The 18228-nt window shown below is 45.5% G+C and overlaps 1 protein-coding gene across 1 annotated transcript in view; it reads left to right on the top strand.

Annotated features, from left to right (window-relative positions):
* PRPSAP1 (phosphoribosyl pyrophosphate synthetase associated protein 1) overlaps nucleotides 1-17262 on the top strand; it is a 28466-nt gene extending 11204 nt beyond the window's left edge. The window contains exons 4-10 of the mRNA XM_047831804.1: nucleotides 3444-3616; nucleotides 5197-5312; nucleotides 5767-5822; nucleotides 6602-6747; nucleotides 15007-15077; nucleotides 15815-15961; nucleotides 16508-17262. Coding sequence (XP_047687760.1) covers nucleotides 3444-3616; nucleotides 5197-5312; nucleotides 5767-5822; nucleotides 6602-6747; nucleotides 15007-15077; nucleotides 15815-15961; nucleotides 16508-16666 — 868 coding nt within the window. The 3' untranslated portion in view covers nucleotides 16667-17262. The remainder of the gene's footprint in view (nucleotides 1-3443; nucleotides 3617-5196; nucleotides 5313-5766; nucleotides 5823-6601; nucleotides 6748-15006; nucleotides 15078-15814; nucleotides 15962-16507) is intronic.
* The last annotated feature ends 966 nt before the right edge of the window (nucleotides 17263-18228 follow it).

Raw genomic sequence — 18228 nt, 5'->3', positions numbered from 1 at the left:
AGGTGGGGTAAATCCCACCCCGTTGCCATGTTGTCACTCCTTTCATCTATGGCGTCGGCCTGTCATTGCGGTCCTGCGCAGTTCGACCGGCGTATACAGACCATGTCTGCTTCCTCGTGTCTCATTTATCTTTGTTTATCGAAACCGGCAGAGCAACAAGGGTCGAATTTAATATAGGATGTGATTATCTTAGGGGAAAGAAAAACGAGTCAGTTGGTAAACAATTAAGATTGTCCTACTTAGATACAAAGACCACGAAAACTAGCCAGGATGTACTTGGAACAGTCTTAGGGAACAGATAAACAAAGCAGAGGCTGCCAGCCAGCTTCTCTTCACCCTGCTAGCCCACAGATTAACTGCCTGCTGTCCGGTTTGTCTAGTGTCCCGCAGGGAACGGGGAGAGCCAGTGTGACAGAGGCTCCTTTGTTGCTTTCCTGACCGAACGGGCGGGGCATGGGAGGCTTTCCTCAGCTTCGGGCTGGCGGATGTTGAATCCCTTGGCATAGGTCAATAGGAAGAGGAAAAAGTAGAAAATGAAATCCCACGGCAGAAATTAGTAATTCGTGAAAGGGAAGTTTTGCTGAAATCCAGGCTCTTTGAAAATTGTTCATTTTGTTATGTTAACATCTTACTATCTGGGCGGGCCTTGAGGTGTGCTGCCCAAACCTCACTGCATCCTACGGTTGGTTGTGTTGTTATAAATGCTATTACAAAGCCAGCTAAAAGCCCAGCCACCTGGGCAGATACTCTTTCGGAATCTGTTAACTTCAACTCTAACCATATTGCTGACATTGAGGTCTGATGGAAGAAACCACAGCCGGCGGAACTTTTGCAACACCGCACAGTATCACGCCCCTGGAAGGTTAAGAAAGCTCTAATTGTATTTCCAACATTGTCAAGCAGTCTATATGCGGAAGAGGACTTTGGCTGTAGTAGATGTGATGCCTGGTGTTTAGTCTAGATGTGGACGCCTGAGTTATTTACACGCTGTCCTCCAGGTACTGTGTAACCTTCCAGCTTAACATTCAGAGCCCACGAGGCACAGTTCAGGTGATCCAGTGGGGGAAGAGCAGCTCTCCCCTCTGTGGAATGAAGTCTAAAAGTCTGGGAGGGGAGGGGCACCTGGGTGGCTCAGTCGGTTAAGCGTCCGACTTCGGCTCAGGTCATGATCTCACGGTTCGTGAGTTCAGGCCCCGAGTCGGGCTCTGTGCTGACAGCTCGGAGCTTGGAGCCTGCTTCACATTCTGTGTCCCTCTCTCTCTGCCCCTTCCCTGCTCATGCTTTGTCTCTCTCTGTCTCAAAAATAAATAAACATTAAAAAAAATAATAAGAAGAAAAATAAAAAAATAAATAAAAGTCTGGGAGGGGGAACGTGGAGTTAGACGTGCCCCCTCTTGGGAAACGTGATTACCACGAGGGTGATCCAGTGTGGGCCTCTGGCATTTTCTTCCCTGTGGTCGGCCCCATTTGCCATTTTAACTCCCCCACCTAACAGTGCCTGATTTCTGTTGCCCAATAAATATTTGTTGAATATGTGAATGAACTAACATTGACCAGGTCTAACGAATTCCGAAGTACCTTGAAAGTGTTTGGTAAATGTTTTGTCCTGATTATTGCCAAAAGATTGTGTGTCCTCTAACCTTGTGATGCCCGACTTGGGACAGTATTAGTTTGGGAGCATGAGAAGTAAGAATGTTCCAGTTTATTTCAGAGGAAGGAAATAACCGGAAAATACCGTAACCTGTCAGCAGTCCGGAAGGAAGGTCAGAGTTGTCTCAAAATTGAGCCCTGAGTCAATTATACCCACGCTCTGGGAGAAATGCTTGTGTGACCGAACCCTGAAATATTTACGAAAAATCCAAATTACAAAGGTGAGGTCGGAAGTTCTAGAAGTTGAATGTGGAAGTAAACGCGGTCGGAGCACAAGGATGTCTTTGCAGCGTGTCACTCCCAGATGCACCGAGGACCGATGCCCTCAGAGAGAGGGACACACACGAATTCAGAGACTGAGAGGAACTGGCCCGACCGCCCTTCAGGCTAGAAAGCAATCTCCATGATGAGTATCTTATTCAACGAAGTCGGTACCGTGTTGATGGCAGGCTTTCCGTTTTGCTGTAAATGAGGGCGTCGCTGCTGTGTATCAGACAGTTCAAGAACTGACCCCCAGAGGGCCGGCTGCGCACATGGATAGAAACTAAGATGTGGGAAATGATCCTCTTTCCCAGGAAGGCAAGGGAGATACACTCCTGACTCCAGAGAGAGGGTGTTTGACGATTCTTGAATAATCCAAGGACCATTGGAAGAACATCCTGAAGGATTTCAAGGCTCTCACCTCTTTTTTTTTTCTTTTATGTGAACAGGGGAGAGTAGTCTTACTGGGTTATGAGGGCAGAGTACCTCCCCCCAGCCATTGAACTCACTCTGCTAGCCCAGTGTGTTCCAAGCTACAGCTAAGGAGGCATCCGCCAGGCCCCTCCCCAAGGGCAGAGTCTTCGGCCCAGTCTCCTGCCCAGTGGGCCCTGTCTCAGATTCTCTGGGAACTCGCCTCCACGAAACTCAGGGAGGACCCTGTCGGGGCCGCTTTTGGCTTCCAGTCTCAGACCTTCCCACGTGACCTGGAGTGGAATGACACAAGGGACTCAGCTCGGAGCTTCCCTCTGCCCTAAGATTTTCACCTCTTTTGTGCGTGTGTGTGTGTGTGTGTGTGTGTGTGTGTGTGTGTGTGTGTGTTTGGTTGGTTGGTTTTGGGTTTTTTGGTTCTCACCTATTTTAAGGGCAGAGCCCTTCTTGGGCGCCATCAGCCTTGGCGAAGAGTAGCAATCCACATTCATTAAAATTGAAAGTAGCCTTTCCTTTGAATATCTTTCAGATTCATACTTCTTTCTTTGTCTCTCTCTGAGTAACCTCTGTTGGGAATCTGTGTACTTGAGAAAAAAGGGATGAGATTTTTGAGAACTTAGTTCCAAGACCTCCCCATCCTCTGCCCTACCCGCTACCCCTGGAAGAACAAACAGACCAAATCCTTCCTGGCGATGGCAGCTACATAGCAGGACAGTGGGCCTCCCCCCTTGGCGTTCGCAGGACGCAGGGGCTGAGTCCCCCGTGCCTGGGATGGTGCCCGCGGGTGTTGCTTAACTCTGGCCACCAGCAGTTGACGTCTGCCTCACATGCCACCCCAGTGATGGCATCACTGACAGAAGAGCCAGGCGTAGGTGAGTGTGGGTAGCTGTGCTATGGATTTACCTAACCACAGATGACAACCACAGCTGCAAAGAGCTAACAGCCTTTCCCCTGTAGTCACAAGGTGCCATCATAAGCTGGGTGACGATAAAAATGCCTGTGACGCCCATCTTGGCGGCCCGTGTGCCAGCGCTGACGTTCAGACCTCTTTTAGGGGTTAGTAAATGAAACTCCCCCCCAAATACAAACTTCACCTGTTTCAGAGATGTGAATACCGCCGTGATGGAGTTACTGATCATGGCTTATGCGCTGAAGACGGCCTGTGCCAGGAACATCATCGGCGTCATCCCCTACTTCCCCTACAGCAAGCAGAGCAAGATGAGGAAGAGGGGCTCCATCGTGTGCAAGCTCCTGGCGTCCATGCTGGCGAAAGCAGGTGAGTGTGGCCGCGGACCTTGGGGTGCTCATTTAGGACTCTTCCTGCTTGAGAGTAGTCCCTCCCTCAGAGCTAATTCGGGACCGGTTTTAAGTGTTGCTCACTAATTACTTTCTTCTGTTCCCTTTTGATAGTTCTGGTTAGGGATATGTGAGCTTAGGTGTAAATTCTCATCTCTTTCTTCTCTCTTTGCCTTACTCGAGTGCGACGTCGTCTCTTCTCTAATCTTGGGCTTTTCCGTCGTCTGTCACTTCTTTTCATTTCATCTGACCACGAAAACTTTAGCTGTGATCTTGGCATCCGTAGGGGATCTTTTGAGCTCCAGGTCTAGGTTTTATGTATGTGCCTCGGTTAGCTAAATGCTGTTCATGTGCATAATATGAAAACCAGGTTTTTCTTTTGCTACTTGTCCAGTTTATATAATGCTCTTTTTTTCCCCCCTCCCTGATTGTCTCTCTGTCTAGCAGCTCGTTCTTAATTGCTTTCATTCTGTGTTTTTGTAGTGGTAATATGCTTTCTGGCCTACGAATCAAATGTAAAAACACTTTCTAGTTACCGGGATTTTTGCCTGGCGTGTTTACTTAAAAACTCTAATATATATTTGAGTCCTGAGAAAAAACATTTGAATTCCATTCTCTAAAAATGTGTAATGTTTTGGGGAGGAACAAGAAATACTGCCCTAGAAGTTTTGCAGTGACCTTTGGCCATTTGTAATGTTTTTACACGTGTACCTTTTTTCGATCAGCACTGTTGACTGTAAGAGTGTATCTTGTTTTTGGGGCGCCTGGGTGGCGCAGTCGGTTAAGCGTCCGACTTCAGCCAGGTCACGATCTCGCGGCCCGTGAGTTCGAGCCCCGCGTCGGGCTCTGGGCTGATGGCTCGGAGCCTGGAGCCTGTTTCCGATTCTGTGTCTCCCTCTCTCTCTGCCCCTCCCCCGTTCATGCTCTGTCTCTCTCTGTCCAAAAATAAAATAAAACATTGAAAAAAAAAAAAAAAAAAAAGAGTGTATCTTGTTTTTCTAGAATACTTCTTGACCCATTCTTATGTGACATTTAGAACTTGTTCCAAACTCCAATGTCTTATCTTTGTGTTACATGAGTTTTTCTTCTAATAGGTATGTTACTTTGGATTTGTTTTCTTATTCCTTCTGCTTCAGCCACAGGCCTATTAACATTTCTTCCTAGACTCTTTAGTCAAGGCCTTACTATCTTTTTTTTTACACCCATTACTTCTCTAGTATTTATTAATCCCATATTCATATCTTTGCTTCTGTCTGGTTTTTCTTCATTTTCGGGACCAAGCTAGTTATGATAGTAAAGGAGAGCACTTTTTCTCTGCTTTAGCGCTCTTTGTCTATGTAGAAGGCATAGGCTCTTTCACATGAGGCTTGACCCATTGTTTAGTCCATTCAATTTTGTTAAGGTCGCAAATAAAGTCTCTGTAGCTTACGGTGTTTGTTCGCAATCCGTTCCCTGCTTTCAGCCTTCGGTTAGGGAACAGGAGTGGGCGTCTAGGTTGTGGCCACTGTAGCCAGTAACTTGTAGGGGTGAACTTTGTAATTGTTTGTTTTAAAATTTCAGGTTTAACTCACATTATCACTATGGATCTTCATCAAAAGGAAATTCAAGGCTTTTTCAGCTTTCCTGTGGACAACCTTAGAGCCTCACCTTTCCTGCTTCAGTATATCCAGGAAGAAGTGAGGAGCACAAGAAAACACCCCATTTTCCTCAAAAGAGACCCTATGTAGTTTTTCTCTGGTATCAGATTTCAATATGGAAGGGCACATCGAATGATCTTTCCCTTAAGTCTTCATGCCTCAGGCAGCCGGATAGGGTCAGCATAGAGGCGAGGAGGATCATATTTTGTAAAGCCATTAAAAATAGATTTCCTTCTAAGTATATTTAGCAATTTACCTATGTTTTCTTAAATGAAGGTGTTAAGAATTAATTATTTAGCTTCTTGATGTAGCAGTACTTTGGCAATGATGTTCATTGATAAGTGTTAAAAGAATTTTAAATGTGTAAATGAAATCCTAGCATATCCGATTGCTAGTATGGGTCACTGTTAGGAGAGGAAAAAGTGTCATGCCAGCTTCCAGGTGTTATTTTTGATAACTTTCCAGTATTTTCTTATTTTTCCCCCAAATCTAGATCCCAAATTACAGGAATGCAGTCATTGTAGCGAAGTCTCCTGATGCGGCCAAAAGGTAAAGAAGCTAGACGTTTGTAAAAATTCCTTTTGGGTGCTTCTGAGTCAGAATGAGCTGTTTTGGAATCTAGGGTCTGTCATAATGTGTCCCGGAAAGGCTCGTTGGCTTGAGTGCACGTCCCCCACCCCCCTTCCCATTATTGTCTTGTCCCCACCACAGCTTTGTCTCTAGTCTCCCAACAATACAGATCAGTCTCTGAATTACTCCGTTTTCCTGGGGGAGAAAAGGAAGTTCTTCCTTTCAGGTTCTCAGGAAAAGGAAAACAAAGGGATATGAGCATTTTTCAGGCAGGGGGTTTTTTTTGTTTTTGTTTTTTTTAATGTTTATTTTTGAGAGAGAGAGACAGAGTGCGAGGAGGGGAGGGGCAGAGAGAGAGAGGGAGAGAGAGAATCTGAAGCGGGCTCTAGGCTCTGAGCTGTCAGCACAGAGCCTGATGCAGGGCTCGAGCCCATGAACCATGAGATCATGACCTGAGCCGAAGTCATACGCTTATCTGACTGAGCCACCCAAGCGCCCCTAGGAGTGTTACAATATTGGACAAAGGGTAGAACCAAAATTATCCAGAATCAGATGCTGGCCCACATGTCAATTCCTGGGCCTCTTGAGGCACTTAACGTTCTGGTCTAGGCCTCAGTAAGGCCTCTGATTTGTATAAATAATTCCTGTGTGTCCCTAAAAGCCTGAGTGATGTTTTCGTTTTATGATAAATAGAGTAATGAGATAGTGACACTTGGGTTTTCTTCCCGTGAATTTTGCTGCTTCCTTCTTTCTCTTAGGGCGCAGTCATATGCGGAGAGACTCCGTCTGGGGTTGGCTGTAATCCACGGAGAAGCCCAGTGTACAGAGTTGGACATGGATGACGGTCGTCATTCTCCCCCGATGGTCAAAAATGCCACCGTCCACCCGGGCCTGGAGTTGCCGTGTAAGATTAGCTCTGTGTTTTTATTTCGCTTGTAAATGGAAGAAAGTTGGGAGTAGTGTGACTGGCTAGGAGTTAATACGTGTGTGGATGTATGCTATCTTGGTATTTCCAGTAATTGAATGGTATTGCATTGATTTCCCGTTTGGTAAAAGGAGATTGTGTTACATTCACAGACCATGTGAGGACAATGGAACTAATCTGGGTGGCACTTAGCATTCAGAGAGTGTGGAATAATTTTAGCTCTAATGAAAATGCTGTATGTGTAATGGTGCGAAATCTTACGCTTCTATACTTTGGTCAGGTCGACAGTAGCAGCCACTGATCATGCACTAGTCTTTGGCGATCCAGGTAACTTTTAGCACTTGTTTTAGTAATATAGCCCTTCGACCTGATACTTGACTAACTTGCTATTAATTAGTCCAACAGTGTGGAGGCTATTTCTTTCCATGGATTTTGAGTGGTAATGACCGGCATCCTATACTATAATATATAATATACTTTTTAGAGGGAGAAGATTCTTTCTTTTTTTTTAAGTTTGCTTATTTATCTTGAGACAGAGAGAGAGAAAGAGCGCAGAGGAGGAGCAGAGAAAGAGAGAGGGAGAGAGCGAATCCCGAGCAGACTCCGTGCTGACAGCGCGGAGCCTGACGCGGGGCTCCAACCCGCAAATGGTGAGATCATGATCTGGGCTGAAATCAAGAGTCGGATGCTCAACTATCTGATCCACCCAGGCACCCCAAAGATTATTTCTTTTTCAAATCTGCATCTATTTGCCATGCCTCAGAAACATACAGAGGTTAATAGAGTGGGAAAATATCAGAATGGTTGTACCCCAGGTTACTTAGACTCCTGTCAAAGGTGTAAACTGATTTTTTTCCCCTATCGAATTTCCATTGCTTTGTTTTCAACTTTGGAGGTTTCTGTATAAGACAAACAAGCAATATACTCTGTCAATTTAAATTCTTGGTACCGTAGCATTTTACTTTATTTGAAGGTTTCATAATTAAAGTCCTTGACTAGGCAATACATTGATAATACTTCAAAATTCAAAAAGTATAAAATTCTTTCCAGTAAAAAAAACTTTCCTACCCCACTCCCCTGTCTTCCTCCTAGATTTTTCTCTTTCCTCCCCAGCTGCTCTGACCTGCAGATAGTTGGCTTCTTATATCCGTTTAGAGACTATATGTATCTCACGTTCTTTCATCTTCACATAGTGGTAATATATCACATTGCTCCGTCCCTTCCCTATCAGTCTATACAGATCTCTCGGTCTTTGACAGTTTCGTGGTGCCCCGTTTCCTGGGTATACCATAATTTATTGAATCGGTCCCCTGTTGTCGAACATGTAGAGTTTTCCCAGGCTTTGGTTATGAAAAACAAAGCACCAGTGATAATAAACATCTTTTGCGCTCTTATTATGTGTCAAGAGGTATTCGAAGCCCTTTAGTAGATCTCCAGATGTGGTCTTCACACGACCTTGTGAAAGTGCTTGTGTTGTCCCTTAGTCTGCCAGTGAGGAAATGGAGACCCGGCCCGGAGCTGGCGGAGCCAGGGTTTGGAGTGAAGCAGCGGGATCCAGGATCCATATTTCAGCTTTTTATTTTGAACAAACTGCAGTCTTAGAGAAAATTGAAGGAATAATACAGAATTCCTCTCTACTCTTGACTCAGAGCCCCAGATTTAACATTTATGTACATACTCTTTTTTTCTGAAGCATATGAGAGGGATTTACAGACACAGCGCCCCTGTATTCCTAAATGCGTCAGTACCTATTTCATAAAAACAGATACTCTCTTAGGTAACCACTGTGCAGTTATCAGACTCAGGAAACTGACATTGTTACAATACTATTACCTAATCTGCAGACCTTACTCATATTTTACCAGTTGTCCCACCAGGATCCTTTAGAGTGAAGGGAAATCATTTCTTTCTGGCCCAGAACCCAGTATAAGATCATACATCGGACTCAGTTGACGTTTCTCTTTAGTCTTCTTTAATCTGCAATGGCTCCTCTGTTCTTGGTCCCTTATGACCTTGACGCTTTTGAAGAGTACAGGCCAGTTCTATAGAATATCCCTTCACTGGGGCTTGTGTATTTCTTCACATTAGGTTGAATCAGTTACTATGACTGTTGTCACATGGTGATGTTTCCAACTCCCCTTCTGCCCTGTTCGTTCCTTCACTTATATCGGGATGGATTCGTGGAATCTTACTTTGTTCAGCATGTTCTCTAATCCATCGCTACTATTTATTGTAATGCTCAAATTGTCTTAGACTTGGCCAAAGAGGACGCCTTCGAGCCACCTCCCGCGTTCTTTTGACGCATCCGTATCATTTTTTGATACTTCCGTACTGTCTGGTACAACTAGACGTTCCATGTTTATCGTGTCCTCTCTTAGCCCTGGAATCAACCGTCCTAACAAGGAGCCCCGATTCCTTTAGTGGAAAGTGGTATTTACTAGCCAAGATTTGGGTCACATTACTGACTAACCTTGACTTCTGTTCTTTCTTGAGTGACCGAATGTACTTACAGGATGAAGACTGGCAAACAAAATGCTGGGTCAGAGGTTATTTTGATAGATGTTGCCAAATTATCGTAGTATTTTCTATGTTGGTGTGAAGCAGTGTGTTCCTTCATCCACATGCAGGTGTGTTCACATGACCACTTTTTATAGTTGCCGTGGGATCATTTTTGATTTCTTCTTACAGATTTAGCCAAGGGGATGCTTAAAAAAAAAAAAAAATGCTAGTTTTGTATGTGTAATTGTACCTTCCAAATTAAATATGCTTTATATGTCCGTTATGCTTCTGGTACGTCTTAAGGGCTTACTTAATGGTATTGAGGATGACGATGCTGGACTGCTAGGACCAGAGTCTTCGCAGTTTTTAGGCAGACGAACTATTCTATCTTTCCGGAACCCGTTCTTTCAGACCAGCGGTAGTTCTCACCCAGAGCGGTTCCGCCGCTCCCATGATGTTTCACAGGGTCCGGAGGCCTTTCCGGTTGTCTCGACCGCGAAGGAGGGCGGGTACCACCGGCGTCTTGTTGAGCAGATGCCAGAGAAGCTGCTAAACATCCTTGCGGTACAACATGAGAGCTACCTAGCCCAGAATGCCAGGAGCGCCGAGCCTGAGGAACCGTGTTATAGAGTCATTTATTAAAAGTGAAGTCTTAGAGGGGCGCCTGGGCGGCTCAGTCGGTTAAGCGGCCGACTTCGGCTCAGGTCACGATCTCACGGTTCGTGGGTTTGAGCCCCGGGTCGGGCTCTGTGCTGACGGCTCGGAGCCTGGAGCCTGCTTTGGATTCTGTGTCTCCCTCTCGCGCTCCGCCCCTCCCCTGCTCACTCTGTTTCTCTCTCTCTCTCTCTCTCTCTCTCTCTCTCAAAAATAAACTTTAAAAAACAAGTGAAGTCGTATAAATTTTTCTGTTTTATAAGGTAGAGTTGAATCCGTCCTGATGGCAAGGGCATCTAATGAACTTGAAAGGATTGTAGGCCAGTGGTTCTGCGAAAGACGGCTCTGTGTTTGCCACACTGGTGAAAATTAAAGAGTTTGGATCACAAAAAGGAGAGAACGTCTCCTTTTCTGGCTTGGTTTTCCTGGGTTGTTAATTTTACAAGTGAAGATGTGGTTTTCACCACTAAAGTGAAAACAGACATGCGCCTCAATTAAATGTAAGTTTTGACTTGTTTGCGTGTGGACGGAGTCGTGAGCTTGAAAATAACCTCAGTTCTGGTTCTACTGGAGACCTTTATTTCTTAGATCTCTTTTTACTGTCAGTCTGTTGATAAAGTTTGACCTTCCATTGAACTAAAAATAGAACAAGATCAAACTGCATAAGGAATGAGTAATTCCTCTTGGTTCTTTCTTGCTCTATATTTCAAGAGAGGAAGTTTTGGTTAATTGACTCTGGGGAAAGAGTAAAAGAGTATGTGAAATTTAAGGATGGTTATAAACGTGGCTTGCAAAATGCTAATTTTAAAAGCAAAAGATAATTTCCTACTTTCTTCGTATTGAGGTCATTTGATAAATTGACATTTTCACTGCAGTGAGTTGATACAGTTTTAATAGTGATTTCTGGCCACAAGTGATGGTGCACAATTCATTTTATTCTTTAAAAAAAATTTTAAGGGGCGCCTGGGTGGCGCAGTCGGTTAAGCGTCCGACTTCAGCTCAGGTCACGATCTCGCGGCCTGTGAGTTCGAGCCCCGCGTCAGGCTCTGGGCTGACGGCTCGGAGCCTGGGGCCTGTTTCCGATTCTGTGTCTCCCTCTCTCTCTGCCCCTCCCCCGTTCATGCTCTGTCTCTCTCTGTCCCAAAAATAAATAAAAAACGTTGAAAAAAAAATTAAAAAAATAAAATAAAATAAATTTTAATACTTTAAAAAAAATGTTTATTTACTTTGAGAGAGAGACACAGAGAGAGAGAGAGAGACAGCATGAGCCAGGGAGGGACAGAGAGAGAAAGAGAATCCCAAGTAGGCTCCATGCTGTCAGCGCAGAGCCCGACGCGGGGTCCGATCCCACGAACCGTGAGATCCTGACCTGGGCCTAAATCAAGAGTTGGACTTAACTGAACTACCCAGGTACCCCGCAGTTCATCTTATCCTTAAACAGATTGGGTTTTGTTGGAGAAAATGAGGCAAGAGAACAGAATCTTAAACGGTAGTTTTAGCATCTTTTACCCTTAAACTTCAGTACATACAGAAAATGTCTGAAAATTTTTACTGAAAATTTTGAATTTTCAGTGTTTTATTTTTGGGGCAAGCTGTTAGGAAATTTGGGTTTGTGAGGTGCTGTTCATTTCCCTTGACTCTATACTAAAGTCTCTGTTTTTTGGTAGCGACCATATCGTATGTTCAGTTTTATCCGGATCTCAAACCCAGTTAGGAGCAGGGAATGAGCCTACCAGGAGGGATGTTTGCTTTTCAAAAGAAAAAAAAGCCTTTTAAGCCTCCATCCTATAGCCATGCCTGGTTTTCAAACGGATAGAAGTTTTTTGGGAGAAGCAGAATTACAGAAAAGTAAACAGGAGTACTGTGACATGTTTTCTGCATCAAACTTGAGCTGAGTTTTTATTGGCCTTGGGTGAGGGACACTGGCTTGCAATTCTTTTTTCACAGAGGAAGATGGTCAAGAACAGGGACCACATCTCTCTAAGAAGTGGGTAGGCCAACACAACCACCTACTCACGTGGTCTAATTTAAAGACAGAGCTTAGGGAAGCCTTTCCTAATGTCGGTGGCTTATTTTCTCCCTCTTTTAGGTGCTATGTATATGCAGAGCCTTTTTAACTGCCCGGATTCAAAAAAATTGCCCTCGTTTCTGGGATGGGAAATCAGGAAATGTTGGTTGAAATTGGCCAGTAAAATAGTGCTGGATTTCGGCTTGGCCGATTGCTGGTAGGTAGAGAGGCACGCCTGTTCTTTGAGGGTCGCCGTACCTGTAGAGAGGACTCCATTAAAATGGACTGTTTGCTGATAATTACTAACCTATAGGACTACCTTGAGTTTTATTCTTGTGTCCCTCTCCCCCTCCTGGTTTAATATTTCAGAATAACGAAAGGCTTTAAAAAGTAGACTACTTAGCCTGTTCTTCTGAAATTTTTTTCTTTCTTCTGTTTGCTCACTTTCTTTTGAGGGTGAATTCTTGTTTCCCTTTTCTACCCCATAGTTAGGTTTGTATACTGATGGGCCTTCCCACGTGTAAATTGTCCAGTGAGATAAGAAGCCTCTCCTTTAAGGACCAGTCAAATCAGGAAGAGATGATGGAGTCATGGGTATTGTCCTCAAGTTCCTAATTTTCAGGAAACTGATGATGTCAATAGGCCAGTTATCTGATAATAATCTGATAATAAGGTTACATTGTCCAAATAAAGTCACTTTGGAAGACAGTGAGGCAAAGCTGGCTCTCTTATCTGGCACCTTTACCAGTTTCGTTTTCTACAGAGTGGGATTGAGTTTACATTTCTGTATCAGTCTCAGCTAGAGTCAGATATTTCTGGCTTGCGTGGCATCACAGCGTGGCTTCTCCTGTCGATAAGATCTTCCTCGCTCTTTCGCTCTGTCCTTAGACCTGTGCTGTCTGAAGACTTCTTAGTGGCTGTTGGTGACGTGTAGCTCTTAAGCTCTTGAAACATGGCCAGTGCTATTTATGGACACTGCACACCAAATATCAAAGACTTAGTATAAAAAAAAAAGCAAAACATCCCTTATTTATTTATTTATTTATTTATTTATTTATTGCATATCTGTTACATATTGAAATGATAATATCTTGGATATACTGGGTAAAATAAAATCTATTAATTTTATTAAAAAAAAATTTTTTTTTTCAACATTTATTTATTTTTGGGACAGAGAGAGACAGAGCATGAACGGGGGAGGGTCAGAGAGAGAGAGGGAGACACAGAATCGGAAACAGGCTCCAGGCTTCGAGCCGTCAGCCCAGAGCCTGACGTGGGGCTCGAACTCACGGGCCGCGAGATCGTGACCTGGCTGAAGTCTGACGCTTAACCGACTGCGCCACCCAGGCGCCCCTAAAATCTATTAATTTTACTTTTCTTTTCTTTTTTTAAGATTTTATTTTAGGGGCACCTGGGTGGCTCAGCGGGTTGAACGTCTGACTCTTGATTTCAGCTCAGGTCACGATCTCACAGCTCAGTAGTTTGAGCCCCACCTCGGGCTCTGTGCTGTCAGTGTAGAACTTGCTTCAGATCCTGTCTCCCTCTGTCTCTGCTCCTCCCCTGCTTGTGCTCTCTCTCAAAAATAAATGAACATTTTGGGGTGTCTGGGTGGCTCAGTCGGTTAAGCAGCTGACCTTGGCTCAGGTCATGATCTGATGGTTTGTGGGTTCAAGCGCTACATCGGGCTCTCTGCTGTCAGCACGGAGCCTGCCTCAGATCCTCTGTCCCCTCTTCTCTCTGTCCCTCCCCTGCTTGTGCTCGCTCTCTGTCTCTCTCAATAATAAATAAACTTTAAAAGAATAAATTTTAAAAAATAAACATTTAAGGGCGCCTGGGTGGCTCAGTCGGTTAAGCGTCCGACTTCAGCTCAGGTCACCATCTCACGGTCCGTGAGTTCGAGCCCCGCGTCGGGCTCTGGGCTGATGGCTCAGAGCCTGGAGCCTGCTTCCGATTCTGTGTCTCCCTCTCTCTCTGCCCCTCCCCCATTCGTGCTCTGTCTCTCTCAGTCTCAAAAATAAATAAACGTTAAAAAAATTAAAAAATAATAATAAACATTTAGGGGCGCCTGGGTGGCTCAGTCGGTTAAGCGGCCGACTTCGGCTCAGGTCATGATCTCACGGTTCGTGGGTTCAAGCCCCACATCGGGCTCTGTGCTGACAGCTCAGAGCCTGGAGCCTGTTTCAGATTCTGTGTCTCCCTCTCTCTCTGCCCCTCCCCTGTTCACACTCTGTCTCTCTCTGTCTCAAAAATTAATAAACGTTAAAAAAAAATTTAAAAATAATAATAAACATTTAAAAAAACGTAGTCAACGGTAATCTTAAAAAAAAAGATTTTATTATTTTTTAAAGATTTTATTTAAAGTTTATTTATTTTGAGAGCAAGAGAAAGCACAAGTCAGGGAGAAGCAAAGAGAGAGAATCCCAAGCAGGCTCTGCATTGTCAGCACGAAGTTGGACACTTGGATGTGGGGCTTGGATCCATGAACTGTGAGATCATGACCTCCGGAGTCAGACACTTAACCTGGCTGAGCCACTCAGGCGCCCCTGAAGATTTTAAGTAATCTCTGAGCCACCCAGTCGGTTAGGCGTCCACCTTCGGCTCAGGTCATGATCTCACAGTCTGTGGGTTCAAGTCCCGTGTCAGGCTCTTTGCTGACAGCTCAGAGCCTGGAACCTGCTTTGGATTCAGTGTCTCCCTCTCTCTCTGCCCCTCCCCACCCCCTTTCACACACACACACAAACATTAAAAAAAAAAAAAAGGATTTTAAGTAATCTCTATACCCAACAAGGGGCTCGAACCCACAACCTTGAGTCTTGTGCTCCACCAACTGAGCCAGCCAGGCACCCCTCTTTTTACATAAAATTTTACATAAAATTACATATGGCTCACCTGTTTCTCCTGGACAGCACTGCTCTAGACAGTCTGTTTCAGAGACCCTAGGTTCATTTAGGAGAATTTCCTCTTTTCTTTTTTTTTTTTTTTAAATGGGTTTTTTTCCACCACTTCCAGGGAATGCGGTTGCGATTATACTTATTTAGTGACACGTGACTAACTTGTGATTTGTTTTGTCTTGCTAGTGATGATGGCCAAAGAGAAGCCACCGATAACTGTAGTCGGAGATGTTGGCGGGCGCATCGCAATCATCGTGGTATGGTCGTGGTCATGTGTCGTCCTTCGTGTGCAGGGAGGACACTGCTGCCTCTTAGTAGGTTGTCCACTCTGGGAGTATGTTTCTAGTGAGGATGACAGAGTTATTAAATGGATTCGTCTGTCCTTTCTCATCCACACTCCCTTAGGACAAGTAGAAATGTTTATCTAGTTGAACAGGGATCATTACAACCTACAGATGTGAAAAGAACACAGGAACTCCCGTAAGAGAATTCAACCCCATGAATAACCTTTGTCTTCAGGGGTCTGGGACTCAACTTTCAGCTTTAGGGCCACGAGATGAACTAAAGATGAGCTCTTCCATTTTTACGAATGAGAACAAGTGCCTTGTTCTTTGTACGTTAGCACGTCCGATTTGCTCCCAGCTCTAAATGCCGTTGCTGGGCCTGATTACAATGGCTCACTTTATTTCTGTGTTCTGGCATTTCACTTTTTCTTGAAAAAAAAAAAAAAAAAAGAAAACAAGTAAACGGGACACAGAAATGTGTCCCGACGTCTAGCTGTACGTGTCACATGTGACTCTGAGTACTGACAGCCACACGAAGCACCGTCCACACGCTTCTGTTGCCACTGCGGGATGTTCAGTCTGGGGCCCCGGCAGACAGCTCTGATCTCCAGTTGGAAATCCTCTGAAACCGAGCGCAGAGAAGAGCAGAGAGGCGTGTGTCCAGAGAGACGGAGGGTGGCTCCTTACTGCTAAGTCTGCTCTCTTCTCAGGATGACATAATCGATGACGTGGAAAGTTTCGTCGCTGCTGCGGAGATCCTGAAAGAGAGAGGCGCTTACAAGATCTATGTCATGGCCACTCACGGCATCCTGTCTGCGGAGGCCCCCCGCCTGATCGAGGAGTCCTCCATTGACGAGGTGCGTCTGCTCTTAAGGGGCTTCTTGGCACACTGAGCCTGCGTCCAAACTGGCTTCTCTCTTTTCTGTGAATAGTAAGGTGTCTCCATCAATACTGCCGAGCTGCTCCCTGGAGGGCCTGTGAGGTAGTGGCCTTGCCGGCCGGCCGTTTGTTGCACCAGACGTGTAGTTGGGAACATGTGTCTGTTGGCATAAAGCTTTGCTTTATGTACTTCATGTAGTTTGTATTGCGGTGTAATTTGGTACTCTGGTGGCATTTCTCCGAAGCCTCGAATTCTTCCCTGACCACAGGAAGGTTCAGCAAGGCGCCGGGCCCTGTCATTCCTGCGTAAGCAGACCGTGACATTCACAATCTTCTGTTCTGGACTCTGTCACCTTTTTCTTGTGTAATGTCGGTTGAGTTTGCTTTGTAAAAACTATACTCAGCGGAATGAGGTCTTGTAGTTTGGAGCTCGGGGAGGCGGCTGGCTCAACTTTTCTGCGTGACCACGTCGGGGCACGCACATCAGTAACAGTGTTTATCTCCCCCGTTGCCGCAATGACTAGGTGGTGGTGACGAATACCGTCCCTCACGAGGTGCAGAAGCTGCAGTGTCCCAAGATAAAGACCGTGGATATCAGTCTGATCCTTTCTGAAGCGATTCGGAGAATCCACAACGGAGAATCCATGGCCTACCTTTTCCGCAACATCACTGTGGATGACTAGCTACCATGGTCGCCTGGACTGCGGGGCCCCTGCGGAAAACGTGGGGAAAGCGGTGCCGTCGACTTCCATCCCCGTGTTTCCTTCCAGGGGAGGACTGCAGACAGCCTGGAGCCATGTAGTCTGTCTTGCCAAGTTCGGGAGGTAGGAGGCATTGAGCTGGTCAAGGGGAGGACAGAGCTCATGGATAAATGGCCTTAACGTCTGCCATCCTCATCCTGTTCCTTAAACACAAGTTACGCTTTCCTGAAAAGCAGCTCCGAATCTTACCGAAATGGAAAAGGAGTTAAAGGCAGGTAAGGTCTTAACTCCGTAACCGGCGGTCGGCACCGCGGGGAGCTGCGTGTGTCGGTGTGGAGCTTGGTTAGGGGAGCCGAGTGCCCGGCACTGTCTTCCATTCTAGTTGTCCTCTCCCCATCCGACCTCACAGAAGCCTTTCGTAGAAAACCCTCTTTTTGAGAGGCTGCTGGGCCTCCGGCCGCTGAACAACGAAGCGTGTGTGGCACGACCCCTAGCAAGGAGGTCCGATTAGAGAGTAGCATCCCGTCTCTGGATACCTGCGTTGCTCTTCAACTGCAAATAAAAGTATTTGTGCTCTTGCTGGTCTGTTCACTGCCTCGCAGAGCCGCCCACTCTCCTGCCTTCACAGTGACTGACTTCTGTCCGGGCTGTGCAGGAGACAGCGGGTACAAAATAAAAGGCGTTCCAGGTCCACGGCTGGTCTCGAGCCCTAGACGTGAGTCTCCGCCTGCAGGTTCCCTCCCCTTCCTAAGCAACGGAATCCAATCCTTGTCGGAATAGTAGATTTAAAAATCTAAGTTAAAAAAAAAAAAATAGAACTCGCCATGCTTTTTCATGGGTGATAGGTGACACATGTATTGCATTACCTAGGGCTGCATTGGACCTTTCTCCGCAGCATTTAAACTTACCTGGCCACAGGGCGCCTGGGTGGCTCAGGCGGTTAAGCGTCCGACTCGATTTTGGCTCAGGTCATGATCTCCTGGTTTGTGAGATCGAGCTCCACTTTGGGCTCTGCGCTGACAACACAGAGTCTGCTTGGGATTCTCTCTCTCTCTCTGTCCTTCCCCTGTGCGTGCATTCTCTCTCTCTCTCTCTCTCTCTCTCTCTCTCTCTCTCTCAAAATATTTAAAAAAATAATAAAATTACAATTCTAGTTATACCACACATGTCAGGTAGACCTTTTAAACCTTCCGTCTAATCCAGGGCAGGACTGAATGTAGCAGGAAGGGGCAGTGTCTTTTGGGCAGCGAGCTGGAATTGCTTGTTGGTTCTGTTCCTATGAGACAGTAAGATAATTTGCTTCGTTGTACGATTGTATTGCCCTGCAGGGACGTTTCCCTGACATTTTTATCCCTTTTCCTAATGACTTGAAAGATTCCCTAACCACAGTCAAGACTTTGAGCACATTAGCTCTTTCCAACACACATGTCGCCTTCTATTGAGAGTCCCACGTAGGGGAATTTTGAGCAAGAACTTAATTATCAGATAGTGAAATGGTAGAGGAGGAACCGTAGACGATTACTCAGGAAACCAGTTCTTATTCA

This window comes from Prionailurus viverrinus, chromosome E1, assembly GCF_022837055.1.
Source record: "Prionailurus viverrinus isolate Anna chromosome E1, UM_Priviv_1.0, whole genome shotgun sequence".
Taxonomy (NCBI): Eukaryota; Metazoa; Chordata; class Mammalia; order Carnivora; family Felidae; genus Prionailurus; species Prionailurus viverrinus.
The sequence above is the reverse complement of the archived record's forward strand: the minus strand, read 5'-3'. Positions and strand labels throughout refer to the sequence as shown.